The 17,938-nt window shown below is 58.0% G+C and overlaps 6 protein-coding genes across 6 annotated transcripts; 1 reads left to right on the forward strand and 5 right to left on the reverse strand.

Annotated features, from left to right (window-relative positions):
- Positions 1 to 1,337: 1,337 nt before the first annotated feature.
- ColSpa_08164 (imitation switch two complex protein 1) lies at positions 1,338 to 4,717 on the reverse strand (the record flags this gene model as incomplete). Its single annotated transcript, XM_049274376.1, has 6 exons — positions 1,338 to 2,445; positions 2,494 to 4,235; positions 4,285 to 4,350; positions 4,403 to 4,421; positions 4,482 to 4,633; positions 4,688 to 4,717. 6 exons carry the CDS (start codon positions 4,715 to 4,717, stop codon positions 1,338 to 1,340), a joined length of 3,117 nt encoding a protein of 1,038 aa, XP_049130333.1.
- Positions 4,718 to 6,098: 1,381 nt separating this feature from the next.
- Positions 6,099 to 7,765, reverse strand: ColSpa_08165 (dolichyl pyrophosphate Glc1Man9GlcNAc2 alpha-1,3-glucosyltransferase; the record flags this gene model as incomplete). The annotated part of the gene is made up of 4 exons (XM_049274377.1): positions 6,099 to 6,766; positions 6,815 to 7,308; positions 7,358 to 7,630; positions 7,689 to 7,765. 4 exons carry the CDS (start codon positions 7,763 to 7,765, stop codon positions 6,099 to 6,101), a joined length of 1,512 nt encoding a protein of 503 aa, XP_049130334.1.
- Positions 7,766 to 8,780: 1,015 nt separating this feature from the next.
- ColSpa_08166 (protein EMP47) lies at positions 8,781 to 10,195 on the forward strand (the record flags this gene model as incomplete). The annotated part of the gene is made up of 2 exons (XM_049274378.1): positions 8,781 to 8,890; positions 8,950 to 10,195. 2 exons carry the CDS (start codon positions 8,781 to 8,783, stop codon positions 10,193 to 10,195), a joined length of 1,356 nt encoding a protein of 451 aa, XP_049130335.1.
- Positions 10,196 to 10,617: 422 nt separating this feature from the next.
- Positions 10,618 to 10,867, reverse strand: ColSpa_08167 (uncharacterized protein; the record flags this gene model as incomplete). Its single annotated transcript, XM_049274379.1, is given in 2 exon segments — positions 10,618 to 10,669; positions 10,683 to 10,867. The coding sequence occupies 2 exon segments, from the start codon at positions 10,865 to 10,867 to the stop codon at positions 10,618 to 10,620; spliced, it is 237 nt and encodes a 78-aa protein (XP_049130336.1).
- Positions 10,868 to 11,769: 902 nt separating this feature from the next.
- Positions 11,770 to 13,796, reverse strand: ColSpa_08168 (putative Xaa-pro aminopeptidase P; the record flags this gene model as incomplete). Its single annotated transcript, XM_049274380.1, has 5 exons — positions 11,770 to 11,980; positions 12,106 to 13,212; positions 13,262 to 13,388; positions 13,532 to 13,608; positions 13,744 to 13,796. The coding sequence occupies 5 exons, from the start codon at positions 13,794 to 13,796 to the stop codon at positions 11,770 to 11,772; spliced, it is 1,575 nt and encodes a 524-aa protein (XP_049130337.1).
- A 1,954-nt stretch (positions 13,797 to 15,750) lies between these two features.
- ColSpa_08169 (activator of stress genes 1) lies at positions 15,751 to 17,935 on the reverse strand (the record flags this gene model as incomplete). Its single annotated transcript, XM_049274381.1, has 4 exons — positions 15,751 to 16,575; positions 16,629 to 16,995; positions 17,098 to 17,727; positions 17,778 to 17,935. The coding sequence occupies 4 exons, from the start codon at positions 17,933 to 17,935 to the stop codon at positions 15,751 to 15,753; spliced, it is 1,980 nt and encodes a 659-aa protein (XP_049130338.1).
- Positions 17,936 to 17,938: the final 3 nt, after the last annotated feature.

Consider the following 17,938-nt stretch of genomic DNA (forward strand, 5'->3'; position numbering starts at 1 on the left):
GCTGAGTGAAGGAGATTCAACACGGAAGCAGCGACAACGGGTAAGAGCAGACGACTCCTGCTGCTGATCTCCATTAAGGGCATGAGACGCGGGATGGAAAGATGCGTTCACCTTTAAGCTACACTCTACGGAACGGGCTGCCAAGGATTCACCCCAGACCACGCATGAGGCCATCGCAATGATAGCCCGAGACAACAGGGATCCGGGACCAGCCCCAGTAACTCTGACGCCGCTTCGAAGATGTCTTCCATTGATGGCTCCGTCTCATAGCCAGCGCATGCTTGTTCGGCCGACATTACCCCGGGTTCGCCCTCAAAACGGATCGGCACTTGAAGCCAAGACCATGCTAACATCGAGGATGGTGGGCGGGCAGTCTGAAAGCATTCACAAACTCCCCCGCAATCAGCAGCTCTACAGCACCAAGTCTCTCCAACGCTGCTGCGTCTCCAAGAACTTGATACAATATACCCACTTCTACCCCATGGAGAAGCGGTTAACTGTACTATACTAGGAAAGCCAGTTATTAAGGTTTTAGGCGATGGTTCGAACGTCGGCGGTTGGCATCCACGCTGTATCGTGTCTCAAGACGACGTCCCTCAGAGGGTAGGTCAAAAGATGGCTCACCTGGCTGACACTTCGTCCAATACTGCAGACGAGTATCTGCATTTCGATGGGGGTGGCGAGAGAATATCGTGTCGCAGCGGAGCGGCAGGGCGTGTAAGTGTGTCGATGTACTGTGGTTACGATTGGGATGTCGAACGACTTGGCTGGCTGGCTGCCTCTGGTGACACAGCAATGGACTTTGACCTCGGCAGTGACCGCGCGTATCCCAGAGGAAGCTGAGCCCTCGATACGACGCATCTTCGACTGAACGGGACGTCAGGAACTGTACTGGATATCGAGGGAAGAGTTTGGCACGCACGTTCAGTGATTCAGTGGCGGCTGCAAGCTCGTGGCAACCAGACGAACCCACTAGCCATCGAATGTTTCTTTTGGAGAGTCTATAATCATAGTCCATGTAGCTAATATGCAGACCGCACGCCGCCGCCCAGAACCACCCAATGCTTGAAAACCATCGCCAGCCATGCTGCGAAAAAGCGAGATCGTCTCCTCCGTTATCGTGTGTGGAGTGACCATTTTCTTCTTTTCATTTGCCAGAACACCGCTTGTCTTCTACCGAACCTCAACAAATAAACCCGTTCAGTTCAAACTCCACCCAAGTCTATCTAGGCGGCTCGTACCGCACCAGGTGTTTTCTTATATCGTCATGCGCAAATATTTGTAATTACAGTGAACACGGGCTGCCATGTGCAGCCCTCGTTCGGAATATTTGTACGTTACTTGCGACGCCTCGTCTTTGGCGCGGGCGCGGGCTCGGGCGACGGCTCGACGGCCTGCCTCTTCTTGGCCGTCTGCTTCTTGGGACGCGGCGGCGGCGGCGGCTCCGAGTGGAGGTGGCCGAGCTCCTCCATCGCAGTGGTGTTTTCCCACGCGAGGCAGCGGTAGTTTGTGGGCTCGGGCGTTGGCTCGTGGTGGCGGCCTCTCGTGCTCATCCGCTTCGAGTCCCGCCTCTTGTCCTTCTTCTCTTCCTTCTCTTCCGGCTCCTCCGGCTCCGCGGCGGCAAGGTACTTTTTCCGGTTCTCCATATGCTGTACAATCTTGTCCCTGAAGGCGACAATCTCCTTCCTCAACCGCAGTTCGTTGAAGCCGCGGGGATCCAGCCACTTGAGCAGCTCGTCAACCTGCTCTGGCTCGCTGTAGTAGCCCCACTGGTGAGCGTTGAAAACGCTGGTGGCACCCTCTTCCAGCTTCTTCCGCTCGGGCACCGTCATGTCGAACTTGCTCTTGTACTCGGCCTGGTACTCGGGGTCGGTATCGATGTAGCCCTCACGCTCCAGCTCATCGGGGCCCTGTACCCATATGCACCCGTTGGCGTACTCGGCCTCGGCGGTCGAGCTGTCGGGAAGACCCCCGTATGGCATGCCATTGCGCTCGAACCAATAGTACCGGTTCCAGAAGCGATCCTTGCCCAGCACGCGCGTGCGCCCACAGTCGGCCTCGCGCAAGTCGTTGTCAATAACCGCAATCTCCTCCTCGCACTTCTTGATGAGGTCCTCCTTCTTCTGGATATCCTTTAGGACCTTCAGAAACTGCTTCGACTGCTTGGGCACCTTGGCGGCTTCGGCGGCCTTCTCTTTCCGCTCCTTCTCCTCCTTGCGCTTCCGCTGCCTCTCTGCGGCGCGGTCGTTGGCGCGTCGGAAATTCCTGCGCGGAGCGCCCTCTTCGTCCGAGTCAAGCACCTCGTCTTCAGCGTCCGCTGCCGACTCGTCTGCGTCGGTCATCTTGATGTCTTCATCCACCTTCTGCTCGGGAGGTGGCGATGGTGGCATGTTTTCAGGAAGCAAAATCTTGCGTTGGTCGTTGAGGGCACGCAGTTCCTCGATCCTGTGAAATGTCAGTACTTGTCTTCTCACGACGGTCGGGGTCGCTTACGCCTGCTTCCTCTGGCGTTGCCAGTCGATCTTCTCCTTGCGGAACGCCGTCATCTGCTCGCTGCACTCCTCCATGTAGGTGCGCATGGCCTTGGTTTGCGTCGTGAGCATACAGGCGATCTGCAGCGCCTGCACCCGGTAGTTGACATCGAGGTTGGCGTAGTGTTCCCGCACGGTATCCTGTGTGGGATCCACATCCGGAGGGCACAGCTGCGCGAGCAGGTCTTCGCACCGCTCCTCGAGTCGCTCGTTCTTTGACAGCTGGTGCAGCAGGCCGACCATGATGCGTTCCCAACCGCCATTCTGAAAGTTGCGCTTTCGGAGCTCCTCGATCCAGTCGTAGTCTTCGAGCAAGTCCTCGGCGCGGTGCTTGATTTCGGGCTCCACATTTTGGCTCTCCTTCTCGGCGGCCCTCGCCTCCGCAAGTAACCTCTCGGCCTCGGCTTTAGCGAGGCTGCTTCGAGTGGCCCTCGCAGGAGGGCGATCGTTCTCAGGGGTCGGCTCCTTAGTCTCCTCTTCCTCGTCCTCCTCCTCGGAATCCTCCTCCTCGTCGTCCAGCTCGGGCAGCTGGACATTCACTTTGCCGCCGTCCGCTTCGGCGCTGACGATCTGCTTCAGAACCGCACAGTGAATCTCCTCGAACATCTGGACGGTCGTGTCCTCAGATGCAACACACATGGCCTCGACAAAGTCGTCAAACGTGAAGGAATCGAGCTTGAAAATTTCACAGTACACGTTCAGCGTATCCCAGGTCTCCAAAAACGAGCCGACCGACTTCATCGACAGCTTGTCGCGTAAGCCAGCACTACCATTCACAGCGACGTCAGAGCTGGTTGGAGAGTCCTTGCAAAGGAATGCTAACGGCGGTCTGACGACGCCCTCCCTTAACGGCACCTGGAGGTCCTCGATGGGGTACTTGGGAGGAGGTGGGGGTGGTGGAGGCTCGGGCGCAGTCATCGAATGCGGAAGGGGTTGGTTCCGGAAGTTGAGCGGCAGCTGGAAGGGATTCTTGTGCGGCGGCGCATGGAAGATGCCGGCCTCAGGACCTCCAAGCATGCCTGGCGATCCGTTCTGACCCTGCGGGAACTCTGGCGACTGATGCTTGCCCTTCTGATTCTTCGGCGCGGGCTTCAACTCGGGCAATCGCGCGGGGCCGTTCTGCATAGCACCGTTGACGCCGTTCGTCCCTTGGGCGTCTTGCGTTGGGGTGTGGCTGGCTCGCTTTTGCGCTTGCAGCTGCTTTCGCTCCATTAACTTGGTATCGTATCGCAGGTGAGGCGGGATCCGTGAGTCGATGTGATATTGTGACGCGACGTCGTGCTTCACGAGCCACGGCGCGCCGTTCCAGGCTTCGCGCGTCACCGTTTTCTTGATGAACGACCGCAGAACCGACTTTGTGAAGATCTTGCGATCGCGGAAGATGTGGTCGTCGTCGACCACGGCCTCAACGCCAGGCCGATCCTCGAGGCTGACCGTGTATCGCGTGTAGGGAGCGGTCTGCGTGCCGTCAGGCAGCACTTTGCCGCCGAACCGAGTCTTTTCTCGAACAACTCCCTGCAGCCGTTCACCGTCTGCCGTGCTGACCGTTACAGCCTCGCCGGGGTAGTAATCAGCCCTGAACTCCTCAAACACCATATCGACGAGCGCATCGATTCGAGAGACCGTTTGGAACTGGACGCGACGCAGAACCGGGCCCTTGAGGGCTTCGGGGAATGCTTGCTCGACCTCTTCAGCGCCAGCAAGCTGCACCAGAATTAGCGAATTACGCGAAACTGGAACTGTCGAAACTGACCTCGCTCTTGAGGGCTTCGAAAAACGTCAGGCCTGAGTGCCCTGTGATCTGGCAGATGAACCGCCGCTACGCGCTGGAGTCAGTCTTGGCCCGTAGCCCCACTTTACTGGGGACATACCTGTTTGTAGAAATCCATTCTGCACCAAGTTAGCACGAGCGCCTATAGAGACACGGAGGGAGGGGAAAGGCCGTCTCACCTGTTGAGGTAGTCCTCATAGTGGGCAAAGACCTCACCGGTCTGTGGGATGTGCCAGACCTGAGGGCCTGCATCAGTACTCGTCGCATCGTTTATAAATGTCACTTCGCGAACCTCTGCATTGTCATCCTTGACGTCCTTGGGAGGCAATAACTGCACCGGTTTGCGCTTGAAAAGAACCTATGGCCTACGTCAGTGCTCGGCGACCTTTGGAAGCGCGTAGGAAGGTCGTACCATGGTGGCGGTGGGCTACAATGGCATGGTCCTGAGTCGAGGTCCGAATGCGCAGCGGGCTGAAATCCAGCCGTCCTTGTCTTAGCCAATATAGATGTTGCTAGAGAACCGCGAGTAACATTGACCAGTCGAGTCAAGCGCGTTGTGGTGGTCCTGGATCGTTGTTGTGGTCGCGGCCGGAGAGAGCGGAGTCGCGGTCGTGGTGTCGGGCAGGGGAGGACGGGTCGGCGGTGCACTTACACGCGAGACTCGCGGACGCGGTACGGCTCGCAGAAGACGTGTCGGGCACGGTTGATGGGGGTGCAAATGGCGATATTGATGTTCGTGGTTGTGGTCGCGGGCGAATGGGGGAAACGCGAAGCCTGCGAGTCGTGGGTGAAACGTCGAGGGGAAAAAAACAAGAAGTGGTGAGCTTTGGGGAGGAAGGGAAAAGGGAAAAAGAGGAAGGGCGCCAGTGAAAAGCGGTCCTGGCCCGCTTGGCCCGTTCGGCCCACGGTGCCTCCGCATCCCATCTCCCAGGCGCTGCGCAGGCCTCCTCACCCTCCTCCACCCGCCACGACTCCGTCCAACTCGGGAATCCCACAACCGCGTCGACCACCCGCGACTTTGTACTCGTTGAGCTCGCCACGGCCAGGGCTCTCGATTGAGCACTAAATCAACCAGGGAGACATTGATTTGATCGTTTTACATCGGAATACGTCTTGTGCTGCGTCCGGCCTCTTTCGGTAGGTCGTTTTTCGACACTCGCCTCCTCGGGACCAGCTCCGGATGGGCACCGTTTCGCCGCCATATCACCTTTAGAGGTGATTTAAAATGTCCAGGAGGATTTTTGCTGCTTCTCCGTTCCATTTTGATTTCTTGAAAGTATCTCCGACAACCATGGAAGCAGATACGTCGTGATATCAACCCCGGGTCGCCGGTCACGGCCACTCCGGGTCTCCGGGCTCCGTGTAAGTCATTTCCTCATATACGCCTTCTACGGCTGTCTTTCTGGTCAATTGTGACAGTGCATGGCTCAAACTGTGCTTGGTATGCGCCTGTTTTGCTCTTCCGTTTGTCCTCGGCAGACAATGGGTTGTGTCCAAGTGGCCCACGACCCCCGGCCCCCTGCTCTGCCGTTAGCTCCAAAATGTAGTATCTCTCCTGGTACTTGTGGTGGAGTCGGTGCTGCTGTCAGCCTCCAGGCACGTGAGTCGCGACCTTTAATTGGCTCTTGCCGCCAGGGCCCCCACGGGACCAAGCGTCTCTTTTAGACTTCCGCCAACTGGTGGTCCTTCACTGGCACGCAAAAGTTTCGGCCACGGCATGGTCTTTGTCTTGATTTTGGTTTATTTCAAAGCTAATTACAGTATCTTCGCTCCAGCGATTGCCCAGAGATTGCTTTTTATGATGTAAAATACACCACCATGAACCCGATCCAGCTGCCAACCACCCCCACCGCGCAGTAAGAGCTGGTGAACATGAGGGGGAGAAATTCGTACCGCTTCCCGAAGATGATTTGGTGAAGTAGCGAGCAGTAAAAGATCAGCGGGATGCTGATTGCGATGTAGAACGTGCTAAACCTGTCGAGCAGGAAGAATCTCGCCTTCCGCGAGGCCGGCGCCAAGCGGTCAAACACCACGAGGAACAGGATCAGCCAGAAGACGGTGTACACCGTTTTGATTGGGAACTCTGCCGACGTGAACAACAGAGGGAAGAGAGAGACGTGCCCGGCTACGGCCAGAGGTCGGAAAGCGCTCAGGTAGCGTCGGTCCTTGAGTGCGATGAGACTGAACGGGAGGATGACCAGCAGAATCGCCTTTTCATGGACATGCCATCCGAAGAGGAACGACGCGTAGCCGCACAGCGTGACTGCTCCGATGAAGGCATCCCAAGTGGGCGGCGCTTGGAAGAACAGCTTGACCAAGGGCAAAGCCTGGAAGAAAAGCGTCAGGGCAAAGCAGGTGCGCGGGCTGATCTCGGGCAGGACCGCAAAGGCCGTGTCTCCCACAAGTCCCCTGGTCACGCTGTTGATCGCTTCGGCCTTGACCGGAAGGTTGAAACGGGGTGCAACTGGGGGCTGTCAGCCTGTATCGTCCACACGGGCGATTGAAAACCTACCGTAAATAAGAAGACGGTCCGCAAAGGAGTAGAGCGCCCAGACATTCGGGGCCCAGTAGGCGTGGCAGAGACCACGCGAGAAGGGGAACAGTCGGCTGATCATCTGGGGGATCTGGTCCATGGCAATGAAGGGGCCAAACGCAACGCCAAAGATGGCCGCGATGCCGCCGCCCAGCTTGACACAGTTGAAGAACTGAATCCTGAAGATGGACTTGGGCGACAGGCAGTATGCGCGAAGCAAGAAAACGAAGTAGGCCGGTGCCAAGTACAGGTAGATGTGCTTCATGCACAGCAGCGCCGCAAACAGCAACCCACTGGCTAGCAGGCCCGACTTGGTCCTGGCAAGGACGAGGGACAGGATGAGTACCCCGTACATGGCTCCGTTATACTGGAAGTGGATGTGATCAATGATGAGGAGGCCGGGCGAGAGAAGGATGGAGATTGCAGCAGCTTGGGCAGCTCGTCTTGTTGCGCCCGTAGCAGAGTCGATAAACCTAAGCCATCAGCGTCCCTCCTGTGCCACATCCATGTAATGGCACCCACCTCTGAAGCGCATAGACGAGGACCAGCTCGGAGATGATAACGGTCCATCGCTGAAAGTACACCGTCTGCCAGCTATCGTATTCCAAGTTGTAGACCTTGACCATGGCCGGGTCGACCAGCTTTGCGACCTGGGACATGACCCATTCGAAGTAGGCGAAGAAGGGGGGGTAGTCGAGAGTCCATTCTGACGTCTTCTCATAGTACCACTCGGACACGGGGAGGCTATTGGTGATGGCGAGCCAGTTTCGGTGGACTTCAAAGTCGGTGGATTTGCTGCGCAACGTGTCAGTTGCGGCGGTTCTCGGTTTGGGGGCGTCGGCGGTCCACCTACTAGGCCGGGAAGAGGAGGACTTTGAGTGCGCCGGCGACAAGCGCACACTGAGTGAGGGTCGGATACGATTCGGCCATTGTGGCGCGTTCGAGGTCCGATTAAGGGGACGTCCGCATTGAACTGGGCGGTGCCGTGAGAGCTTCAGTCGGATGCTCGGTTGCTTGGTGGAAGGAAAATCACAGGCCACCTTCACTTTCGTCAGGGGTCCTGCTCATAGAGCTGCAGCTTGGATTTTTGGAGAAGGAGCCAGGGGTTGACGTCGGTGGGTCCGTGCAGAAATCGCGGTGAAACCAGCGCCGATGCCGACGTTGGAGACGCGACGGGAGGAAAGACCCTTGAACTCGTTCCTGTGGCGTTTGCTGGGGGAAGCCACGATGTAGCCAGCCACAATAGAAGCTGAGAAGCTCCCCCGCTACACTACGGCTTCGATGCAAGGAACTGCGCAGCGGTGAGTCTCCGGATCCCTTCCCATTCCAGCTCGGGCCATGCTGTTCCAGGCTGTTGGTGGACCGGGCTCCCTTTTATTTCGTGAAGGTCTCCAGCCAACGGCTCTGGGTCCGTTCCAAGACAGCGAAGCAAAACCTAAGCTTCACGTTTGGAATCCATGATCACGAGACCCCACGAGCCTCCTGAGATACGCCTAGAAGCCCCTACGCCGGTCCTGGTGGCCCATTGTTCTTCTAATCCATTGTTTCCTGCCAATTTCCTCGGCTCGTTTTCGGGAGGTAACGCCGTAAAACAGCTTCCAGAAAGGGCAGTTGGCGGCCCAAGAGCAAAGGAGCTGTAGCTGCAGTTTTTGACGCTTTTTTAGTGCCAACCTGTCCTCAACCCACAGACACACACCATCAACCCCTGTTTGGAGACTCTCGTACTTGGCGGGTTTCCAACCATCTCGCGCCCACGCATTTTTGTATCCCGACGTTGTCTGCAATTATTTTTTTCCATTCTGCCCGCATTGCAGGACCTTGCTTGTTGTTTTATAATATACAAATTCATCGACCTTGTGGGCAATACGGCCGGCTTCGTTACCGCAATTGATACCCATCCCTCTCTCCAAAAGGTAGCTACCGCGCTGCCTCGAACCCAGTCACGATGCGTGTGTCGCAAGCTCCCCTGAGCTCGACGCTCGCCTTCTTGCTCAGCGCGAGCCTGACGCAAGCCCAATACCTCATCAACGAGCTCAGTTTTGGATACACCGGCAGGTAAGCTGCTTTGCTTTTCGTGCGCCAACCCACCTGTGAGCTCTGGCTAACAACAGCAGCATATCACCCAACAATGACGGCCACGTCCCCAACTTCGTCCTCCAGGGCCAACCGAACCAGCCTGAGGTCCTCTCCAACAAAATCATACTCACACCAGTCGCGCCCGGGAACCAGCGCGGCTCCATCTGGAGTACCCAGAAGGTGACGCACAGTAACTTCATCGCCGATATCGACTTCCGAGCCAACGGCCCCGAGCGCGCAGGCGGCAACCTCAACATCTGGCTCACCAACGGGGGCTCTGCCGACGTTGGCATGAGCTCCGCCTATACGGCGCCCCGCTTTGAAGGCCTTGTCCTCGTCATCGACGGGCACGGCGGCACCGGTGGCATGGTGCGCGGCTTCTTGAACGACCGCTCTCACGACTTCAAGGCCCAGAGCGATATTAGCGCTCTCGCCTTCGGCCACTGCCAATATCACTACCGCAACCTTGGCCGTCCCAGCCAGGTCAAGCTGCGCCAGACTGACCGCGTCTTCAAGGTCGAGATCGACGGCCGCCTGTGCTTCGAGACCGACAAGCTTAAGATTCCTCCGGGCTACACCTTTGGTATCACTGCCGCGAGCGCCGACAATCCCGACTCGTTCGAGATCTTCAAGCTGGTTGTCATGTCCGACAGCCTGCAAGGTGGCAACAACGGTCACCAGCAGACCCAGCAGCAAAAGACCCAGCAGCAGAACCAGCAGCAGCAGCAGCAGGCACACGAGCAAAAGTCCAACCAGGGCCAGCCGAGCAACACCAACCCGCGCAGCGGCGACGCCGACCCAATTGACTTGAACGCCATCCCCGACGCCAGCGCCGACTCCATCACGTCGTCGCGGGCGCAGTTTGCCGACCTGCACAACCGCCTGCAGTCGGTCAACCACCAGATCGGCACCGTCTTCCGCGCCGTCAACCAGCACGGCCAGTATGCCGAAAACAACCACGCCGAGACGTCGCAGATCCTCGACTCGCTGCGCCAGGAGCTGCGCAAGCTTGAGAAGATCAACGACCTAGAGGGCCGCATCAACGGCCTCGAGCGCGAGATCCGCGCCATGCGCACCGACCTGAACCTGCAAATGAAGAACACGGAGCACTCCCTCAAGGGCTACATGAGCGACCACCACGCCACGCTGTCGTCCAACATCGTCAAGGCCACCCCCGGCCACGGCAAGCTCATCGCCGTCATTGTCGGGTCTCAGGTTGTCCTCGTCGTCGGCTACCTTCTGTACAAGAGGAGGAAGAACTCGATGCCCAAGAAGTACCTGTAGAGGGTGTCGATGGTAAGGAGGTGCTCACTGAGTAAGATAACGCGTGAGGAGGCCGTCTTGTATAAACCGTGCACGCTGTATTTACCTAGGCTCGAGGAGCGGTGAGCCGGCTGCACTGGGGAAGCGTTGAATCTGCTGATAGGCCGTCATGGCTCTTGTACGATTGGAAGCGTGGCGTAACACAAGACGAAAGAGCACACGCAGGGACTGCGGTCAGCGTCGGGGTGGAGGATGAGTTCGTGCTGGACGTCCAAGTAGAAGATTGAAGCGAAAAATGTTTTAAAGTTCAACCAAGGTCCTAACCATGTGTTCTGGTGACTTGCCACGGCGACTTGTGAAAATTCGTCGCATCCGCCCGGCAGACGATCCGCTAAACAGCACCGTGACTCTGCTTAAGGCACGGCCAGTGAGGCCGGCTATCCTCACTTGTCGTCTTCCCGCTCAGAGGTCAACCGGCCCTGGCCCCGCCAGCACCTAAAGGTCGTACCTGTTCATTCTGTCCCAGCGCAAAAGGCCGTCACCAGTTCGACTATCAGAGTCGTCCGCGACGTCGGTAGCGTAGTCGGGCGAGCCCGAATGGGCGAGCACTTCCTCGAGGCAGAAACTGACGATCAAAGGGAGGCCGCTGTTCAGACTCGGGGTCTGGGGGCTGGGGTTGGTGTGGCCCGGCATGCCTCTGCGCAACGTTGTGCTCCTCGGAATAGCGGCGAGCGCGGCTCTTGCCTTTGTATCGTCTTGCTCTGTTACAGACTGACGTGTTGTGAGATAAGGCCCGGATGACTCTGGGCTTCTGCCCTCTAGCCTGGGCTACGCTCGTGTGAACGGTCGTTGTAGGATGAGGAGCATGCCGCTTGGATTCAGCCTCGGCACTTCACAAGAGGCCGGGTGGTCATAGTACTCGTCGAGCACATGCCTCTTTCTGTGAAGGTAGCCACTGTGAGAGGAACATACACAGGTTCTGTTTCCGCCGAGGCCAAGCAACCTAGTCCGTCACGGAACCGTTGTGGTCATATACCCTCATTACCTCAACGGTCTCAATGGATTGAAGACGAGGCACTCAGGCACTGCAAACCCCGGGATCCGCTCCGCTCGCATGCCAAGGGCCACGGTCAATTCCTCATCGCCGACCGTCCTTGGATACTCAAGACGCCATTCATCAGAGGGAGCCGCCGCAAGCAAGGGACGACACTTGAGCACGCTTTCTGCTTTGGTGCGTGGCGACATCGAGGCGCTCCGGCCCTTCCAAAAGTTTGCTAGCCTTGGATTCCAGAGCAAGGGTTGGGTAATTCTGAAATTATAGGCCTCGCGCTCCCACATTCCCACTTTAGAACGAGTGTTGACATAATCACGGCCAACGACAGCGAAGGAGTAGCCGGGCCAAAGAACACAGGCAAAGTCATTGTCCAGATCGCTTTCGTTCTCCAAGTTATAGCAAGAATCAAATCGTGACGCAAACATCGACACGTCTACAACCAACATGGACACGTGACGAACCAACGTCCCATGCTTCACAAATCTAGCCGCCCCAAGGAGCTCACGCCGCCCAATCCACGAAACATTCCTCTTGCGCGCGACTACGCCCTGCCGTTGATGACTCTCAACAGCTCCTCGCCCTTGGGCGCACCCGTCGAGAGGTTCTCGTACCCGTCGTCCGTCACCAAGATATCGTCCTCGATGCGCACGCCGCCGATGCGGTAGTACCGCTCCAGCACCGTCTTGTTGATGAAGCGCGCATGCCTGGGATTGCTGAGGAAGTAGCCCTCAATGTACTCACGGCAGAAGTAGCTGTCGGTTGTCACGATTTGTCAGCTGTCTGGCCGCAGATTCGACTCTGCTCCGTCCACCGCTGGGCGTTGGAGGACCGAAAGAGAATGTCAAAAGGGGAGAAAAGGGGAAGATCGGCTACTCACATGCCAGGCTCGACCGTCACAATCATGTTCTTCCGCAGATACTGCCGACCCTTGTACGGCGGCGCCGCCGCCACCGCACCCGCCGCAGCAGCCTGCTCCATGGTGCTCAGCATCTCGGGAGTAATCACCTCCCTTTTGCCAACGCGTCCCCCCTGACCACCCATGATGTTGTTCAACAGCAACAGTCTCTCCCGCCCCGAGACGTCGTGGACCTCCAGTCCGACGTGGTGTCCCAGGCCGTGCGGGAAGAACGCAGCAACGGTCCCCGCGTCCCAGATCTCGGCGGGGTCGCCCTTGAGGATGCCCAGCTTTAGCAGCCCTTGCTGCGCAACCCTGCTCGCGTGGACGTGCAGGTCGAAGAACAGGGTACCAGGGCGGATGAAGGAGATGCACTCGTCTTGCATCCTGGCCACGATGTCGTACACTGCCTTGGCCTCGGCCGAGAACTTGCCCGAGATGGGCAGCGTGCGGGTGATGTCGCTCGCGTAGCAGTGCCACTCGCAGCCGGCGTCGAATACTACTAGCTCTCTCCCTTCGAGCGGCTCGTTGTTGGCGTCGTAGTGCAGCGTGCTCGCGTTCTTGCCGCTGCCGGCAATGATGGCGTACGACTGCTCCCTCGCACCCGAGGTTGTGCACCACGCCTGGAAGATGGCCTCGATCTCGCTCTCGTTCTCCAGCCTCAGCAGCTTCTCGGCGACCCGCCGGTGCGCCGCCGCCGAGACGGCCGTGGCCTTACGGATCATGGCGACTTCGTAGTCCGTCTTGACGACACGCGCCTGGTCCATGGCCGGCTGCAGCGAGGTAACGTCGATGCGCACCTCGGCGGCGGACTGGAAGAAGTCGCCGTGGAGCGGCACCTGGTCAGCGTGGATGACGTACAGCGTAGAGCCGGGCGCGAGGTGCCGGTACAGGAATTTGTTGAGCTGGGTCGTATAGCGCACGTCGTCGACATCGAACTGCTTCAGGCATTCCGAGATGCCAGGCGTCGAGCCGAACCAGAGCACCTGGCGCGGCTCAACGTAGGGGACCCAGAGGATGAGGCGGTCCGAGGCGAGCTCGTAAGTCACGGCGCAGTCGGCGAAGTTGGCGCCGCTCAGGTAGTAGAAGCTGTTTACTCGTCAGTGACCGCCGGGCAGCTCGTGAGCTCGGGACGTACTATCGCCGCTGCCTAAAGGCCGGGCCCATGTCCGAATCCTCATAGCTGCGGCTCGGCTCTCCGGGCAGGAAGACGAGGCCATCGCTGGCGTTGAGCTCCGCGGCGACCTTGCGGGCGTGGAGCTTGGCTTGTCAAGTCAGCACTCCGCCCCTCACAGTAACACACTCATGATCAACGGTATCACAAAGGCCGCCGTTCTCACATCATCAACACGATCCACATCATGGAGCGACATCAAGGTGACACATAAAGGACAGTGCGAATGCATACCGGGAAATCTGGTCGGGATAGGCGCAAGCGACACAACCGACTCAACCGGTCCAGCCGCCGTCTTCACCTCGATGGACCTTGCGGTACACAAACATTAGTAAACGATGCGGAACTGGAGGGGCGACTGCAACTGGCATCGGAAGCGCCGTGTTCGGTTCCGTGCCATGAAGCAGGTTCACCCCTTGAAGAGACACGCAACGGCCTCCACCTACAGAGCATCAAACTCGTCCACCTCGACGACATCATGATCAACGACACTCTCCATGGTTCACGCGGTTTCCGGAGGGTGGCCGTCGATAGTCGGGGGCTAGGATGGATTTGGCGGTCTGACGTTGCTCTCCAGTAACTCTGTATTGAGGGCCTTGGTGTCCCGCAGCACGGCAAGCAAGGTCGTCGTCCGTCTGCGGCTAACAGGCACGGGTCCAATTGGAGATGCGATGCGGCTCGGACGGGGGGCGGCGCTTGCGTGGCGTGGCGGGTTTGGTGAGCAGGCCAAGGCTTTTCGGACAAGGACCGCACCAGATTCAGATGCCACAAGTCGCGGGTTTCGCACGTGCCTCGCGGATGCGGGTGTTTTGTTTGGTTGGCGATGGGGAGAGACGAGACCGGTGGAGGGCGGGACAAGAGGTGTGTGAAGAGGGGGCGGAACGCGCTGAGTATGACGTCCAGTTGGCGTTCTCTGATGGGCTCCAGTCAACCAAAAGGTCACAATGTGCGTGCGTCCGGTGGTGGCCCGTCTAGCGCAGGGCTCCACTTCTTCGGTGCCTCCGAAGGTACGGAGTAGCAGTAGCAGCAGCAGCAGTACGGAGGGCTGGAGAAGGGGGGAACGAGTGGTGCTTTTGCCTCTGACAGACGGTTATGTCGTGATAGGACGGCTGCCTAGTAGTCCGGCAATCGACCTGGCCTTCTTTGCCGCGCGAGACACATACCTAGTACCATAGGTAGTGCCTGGCTCCAAAGAAATGGGGCTTCCCTCGGTGCCGAAACGGCCGAGCATGTAGGCACATGAGCCTTCTCTTTTGGGGCGGCTTCGGGGAGGCAGGCCCCGCAACGAGAGTCTGATAAGGATTTAGCGGAGATACCCATCAAACCCTGTCGTTCTTAGTGTCTCCTCCAATGTGGGGTCGCTGGGGAGCCTCCGTCCCCTGTGGATCGGAGCAGGTACGATTAGTTTAGGTACTGTACAGTCTGTCGAGGACAAAAAAAAAATGAGCCGAGATCCAATCAACTCGCGTTGAAAGCCTCATTCGGTATGGGGTTTTCCGACATACTTCCATCAGGCCCTTACCCCTGGTCGTGCTCCCCACTCTCCACCACCGCTTGTTCGCCAGGAGAGACTCGACCGCAACGGTTGGAGTACCACTAGACAGGCCCCGTCTACCGTGTCCGCCGCAAGACTACACCGTACGCCGGCGTTGATGGGCGCTGCTGTGCGGTACAAGATGACCGCTTCGGTCAGTCATGACAGCAGCATCCAGGAGTCCAATTGAGGGCCAGAATGAATGCCAGACAACATTTTCGCACCAGCCCCGTCGTTCGTTCCCACACGATCTCTTTTCCCATCCAGGACTCGATGATCCCTAGATCCTCTCACCCCCTCCCCTCTCCAAACCTCACCGTCGTCCTTCGCGCCTTGGAAGCTTGGAGCTGACGCCGCCCGTCGCCCCGCAGCCCGTCCATCGCGCCATGCCCTACGGATACCGACCCTCCCCTGCCCTTCGGTCCTGCACGCCGCCGCCATGCACGCCGCTGCAATGCGCTGCGACCTGCACTCCATTCGATGGTGGCTGCACCCTCGGGGTCGTTTGTGTTGCAAGTGGGTGTCGCGACCTTGGTCCCTGGAGCACTTTTGTTATGCCTTCATTAATCTCAACCCCACCATCAAGCCCCCGTGTCCCGCGCGGCTTTATGTTGGTAATCCTATATCCAATTGGCAAATGTGCTAGCTGCCATGATAACTAAATACAATATGCACGTGTTCGTCGACGCATGGCGCCGTGCGCAGACGACTCGAAGGTAGACCCGGGCTCGTGTAAGCCTCCCCAAACCGGCCACGATGCCATGTAAACTTGAAAATCTCCATCAGGAACGACCGTAACGCCTAAACCGGTACGACCGTCTGTCCTTTTCTCTTTAATCTTTAAACCCCCAAAATAGATCGCACCCTGGACTCGCAGGGCTCCAAATAAATGCTGGGTATCACTTGAAGCGAAATGTGCCTATAGACCCTGAAATCCGTTCCTGGCGAGCATCCCCGCCCAGTTGCCTTGGTAGCCCGTCTCTGCGAGCATCCGGTCGATCTCTCCAGGCCGTTGCTGCATGTGTACCCGGCGTGCGTGGTCGAGTCTCGCGGCGTCGGGCATGCCCTGGTATCCCGAGTGCTGATATATGCTTGAGAGGTCATATCCGGGTTGCTGCTGTTGCTGCTGCTGCTGGCCCTGTCCTTGCAAAAAGTATGCGGGCGACTGGCCAAGAAGCTGGGTGTCGATGTCGTCGAATGCACCGGGCATCATAAACGTGGACGCATCCTGCGGGCCGCTCACATTGTTCGGCCCGGGTCCCTTTTGGAAGCCTAACTCCATCATGGGTTGGTTAGGGTAGGCGAAAGGATCCTCCGACGGAAACATCAGCGAGTCGAGCTTGCTGATGTGGTTCATGCTATGTGGCGGCGGGAAACCCTGCGGCGGCCGGTTCGAGCTCGCCGAGGTGCTCACCGAGTCGGGGGTCGCTCGCGAAGACATGTCCATGCCGAGCAGGTCCTGGATGTTGCTCGCGAGGGCCGGGTCCTGGTACCCTGATTCTGAGATTGGCACACCGTCGAACGAGGTGCGGAGTGGCGGCTGAGGCATGCGTCCGTTAGCCATCACCACGCTCGGTGGTTGGCTTAGTTCTTCGGATCGGCGTTGGCCGGTGCCCGGCTGCAGGGCCGGATGCCCGTGTATGGGCACTGAGCTGGCCTTCTGCCCAGGTGCCGACCGCTTCTTGGTGGGGATCGGCCTAGCCTTGGCTTCCTGGAGCCTCTCAGGCAACTGTTCGAACAAGATCTGCGTACTTTAGCACACGTTTGCCCAGACGCCGGTTGGGGGCAATAACTTACGTTGAGGGCCTCGGTGACCCTGTCGGCTGCCTGACTCTTAGACTGCAGTTTGGCAACCATGTCTCTGCCTGCGATAGCATCTTCCAACACCTCCGCGGAACCGATCTTCTCGGGGTTCTCTATAGAATAGAACACTAAAGATAGAATGGCAAAGAACTCGGTGAATAGCATGAACCAGTATGGCCCGGCCAACACGTTTTGCTTGCGGATCTCGATACCAATGTGGACAATGTTCCGCGAGACGCTGATGCAAGCCGCCGCACATGCGTAGGAAAGCTCGTCAATGTTCTTCCCCATGCTTAGGCGGGGAGAAACGTAGTGCAGGAACGGGCGGTAAAGAACAAGCTGCACATGGGCGTAGGCAAATCTTAGCAGATGGCGGACGCTGTTTTTGTTAGCTTGGCCAGACTCAAGGCGGGACGAGGCAGGATCCTCGCAACATCAAGACACCATGCTCCGGAACACTTACCGAATCACCTCGACAGGCCCGTCAGGCCTAGGCCGCCACTGCGCAGGCAGAACCTCGTACCACTCCTGCAGCTCCGCCTCGATCCGCTTGATACTAGAGTAGCTGATCAAATAGGTCGCACCCGGCTTGTCTCCCTTCATAACACTCTGACCAAGCCCTTTTAAGGGGTAGACGAACTTGAGGATCTTGGCCAAGATCTCCATCAAGCGGGTGTGCGCGTTGAACGCCTCGAAGAAGGAGAAGGTCCCTGGGGGAGGGGTCAGGATACCATCGTTCGTAATGTATTCGTCGTCAATTTCGCTGGGGTACGGCTGGTCAATGTCGTCGGCGTTGAGCATCAGCGGGAAACCAAGCATGGCCGATACGTAAATGTCCATCTGCCGGATGACCCAGAACACCCGCTTCCTGACCTCCTGCTCGATGATGGAAATCTTCTCATGCTTCAGGTACCTGTGCAGACCTATGCGCAGGGCTGACCGGAGGGCGATGCCCACGAACGCGTAACATCCGCTCAGGTTCGAGGTGGCTTGCAGGAAAAGAATCATAAAGAGCAGTGCCTGAAGCGAGGTCAGATCCCGGCATTCCGTAATGTCTTGCAAGATCCGCCTGGCGGTATCGTAGTACTTCATTCTGTGCGATGTCAGCATGGAACCTATGCGCAAGGGGCTTTCGGCGCGTACCCTTCGTCGACCGACTCCTTGTATACCACAGGAGGGGCATTCTCGTCCAGGTTTCGGTACATGCAACCCAGCGCCATGACAGCGTAAAGAAGACCCAGGAATTTGTGCTCCTCCTTGGAATAGTCTTCGTAGGGCTTTCCGTAGATTCGATCAAACATTGC

This window comes from Colletotrichum spaethianum (assembly GCF_022836535.1).
Source record: "Colletotrichum spaethianum MAFF 239500 DNA, contig21, whole genome shotgun sequence".
Lineage (NCBI taxonomy): Eukaryota > Fungi > Ascomycota > Sordariomycetes > Glomerellales > Glomerellaceae > Colletotrichum > Colletotrichum spaethianum.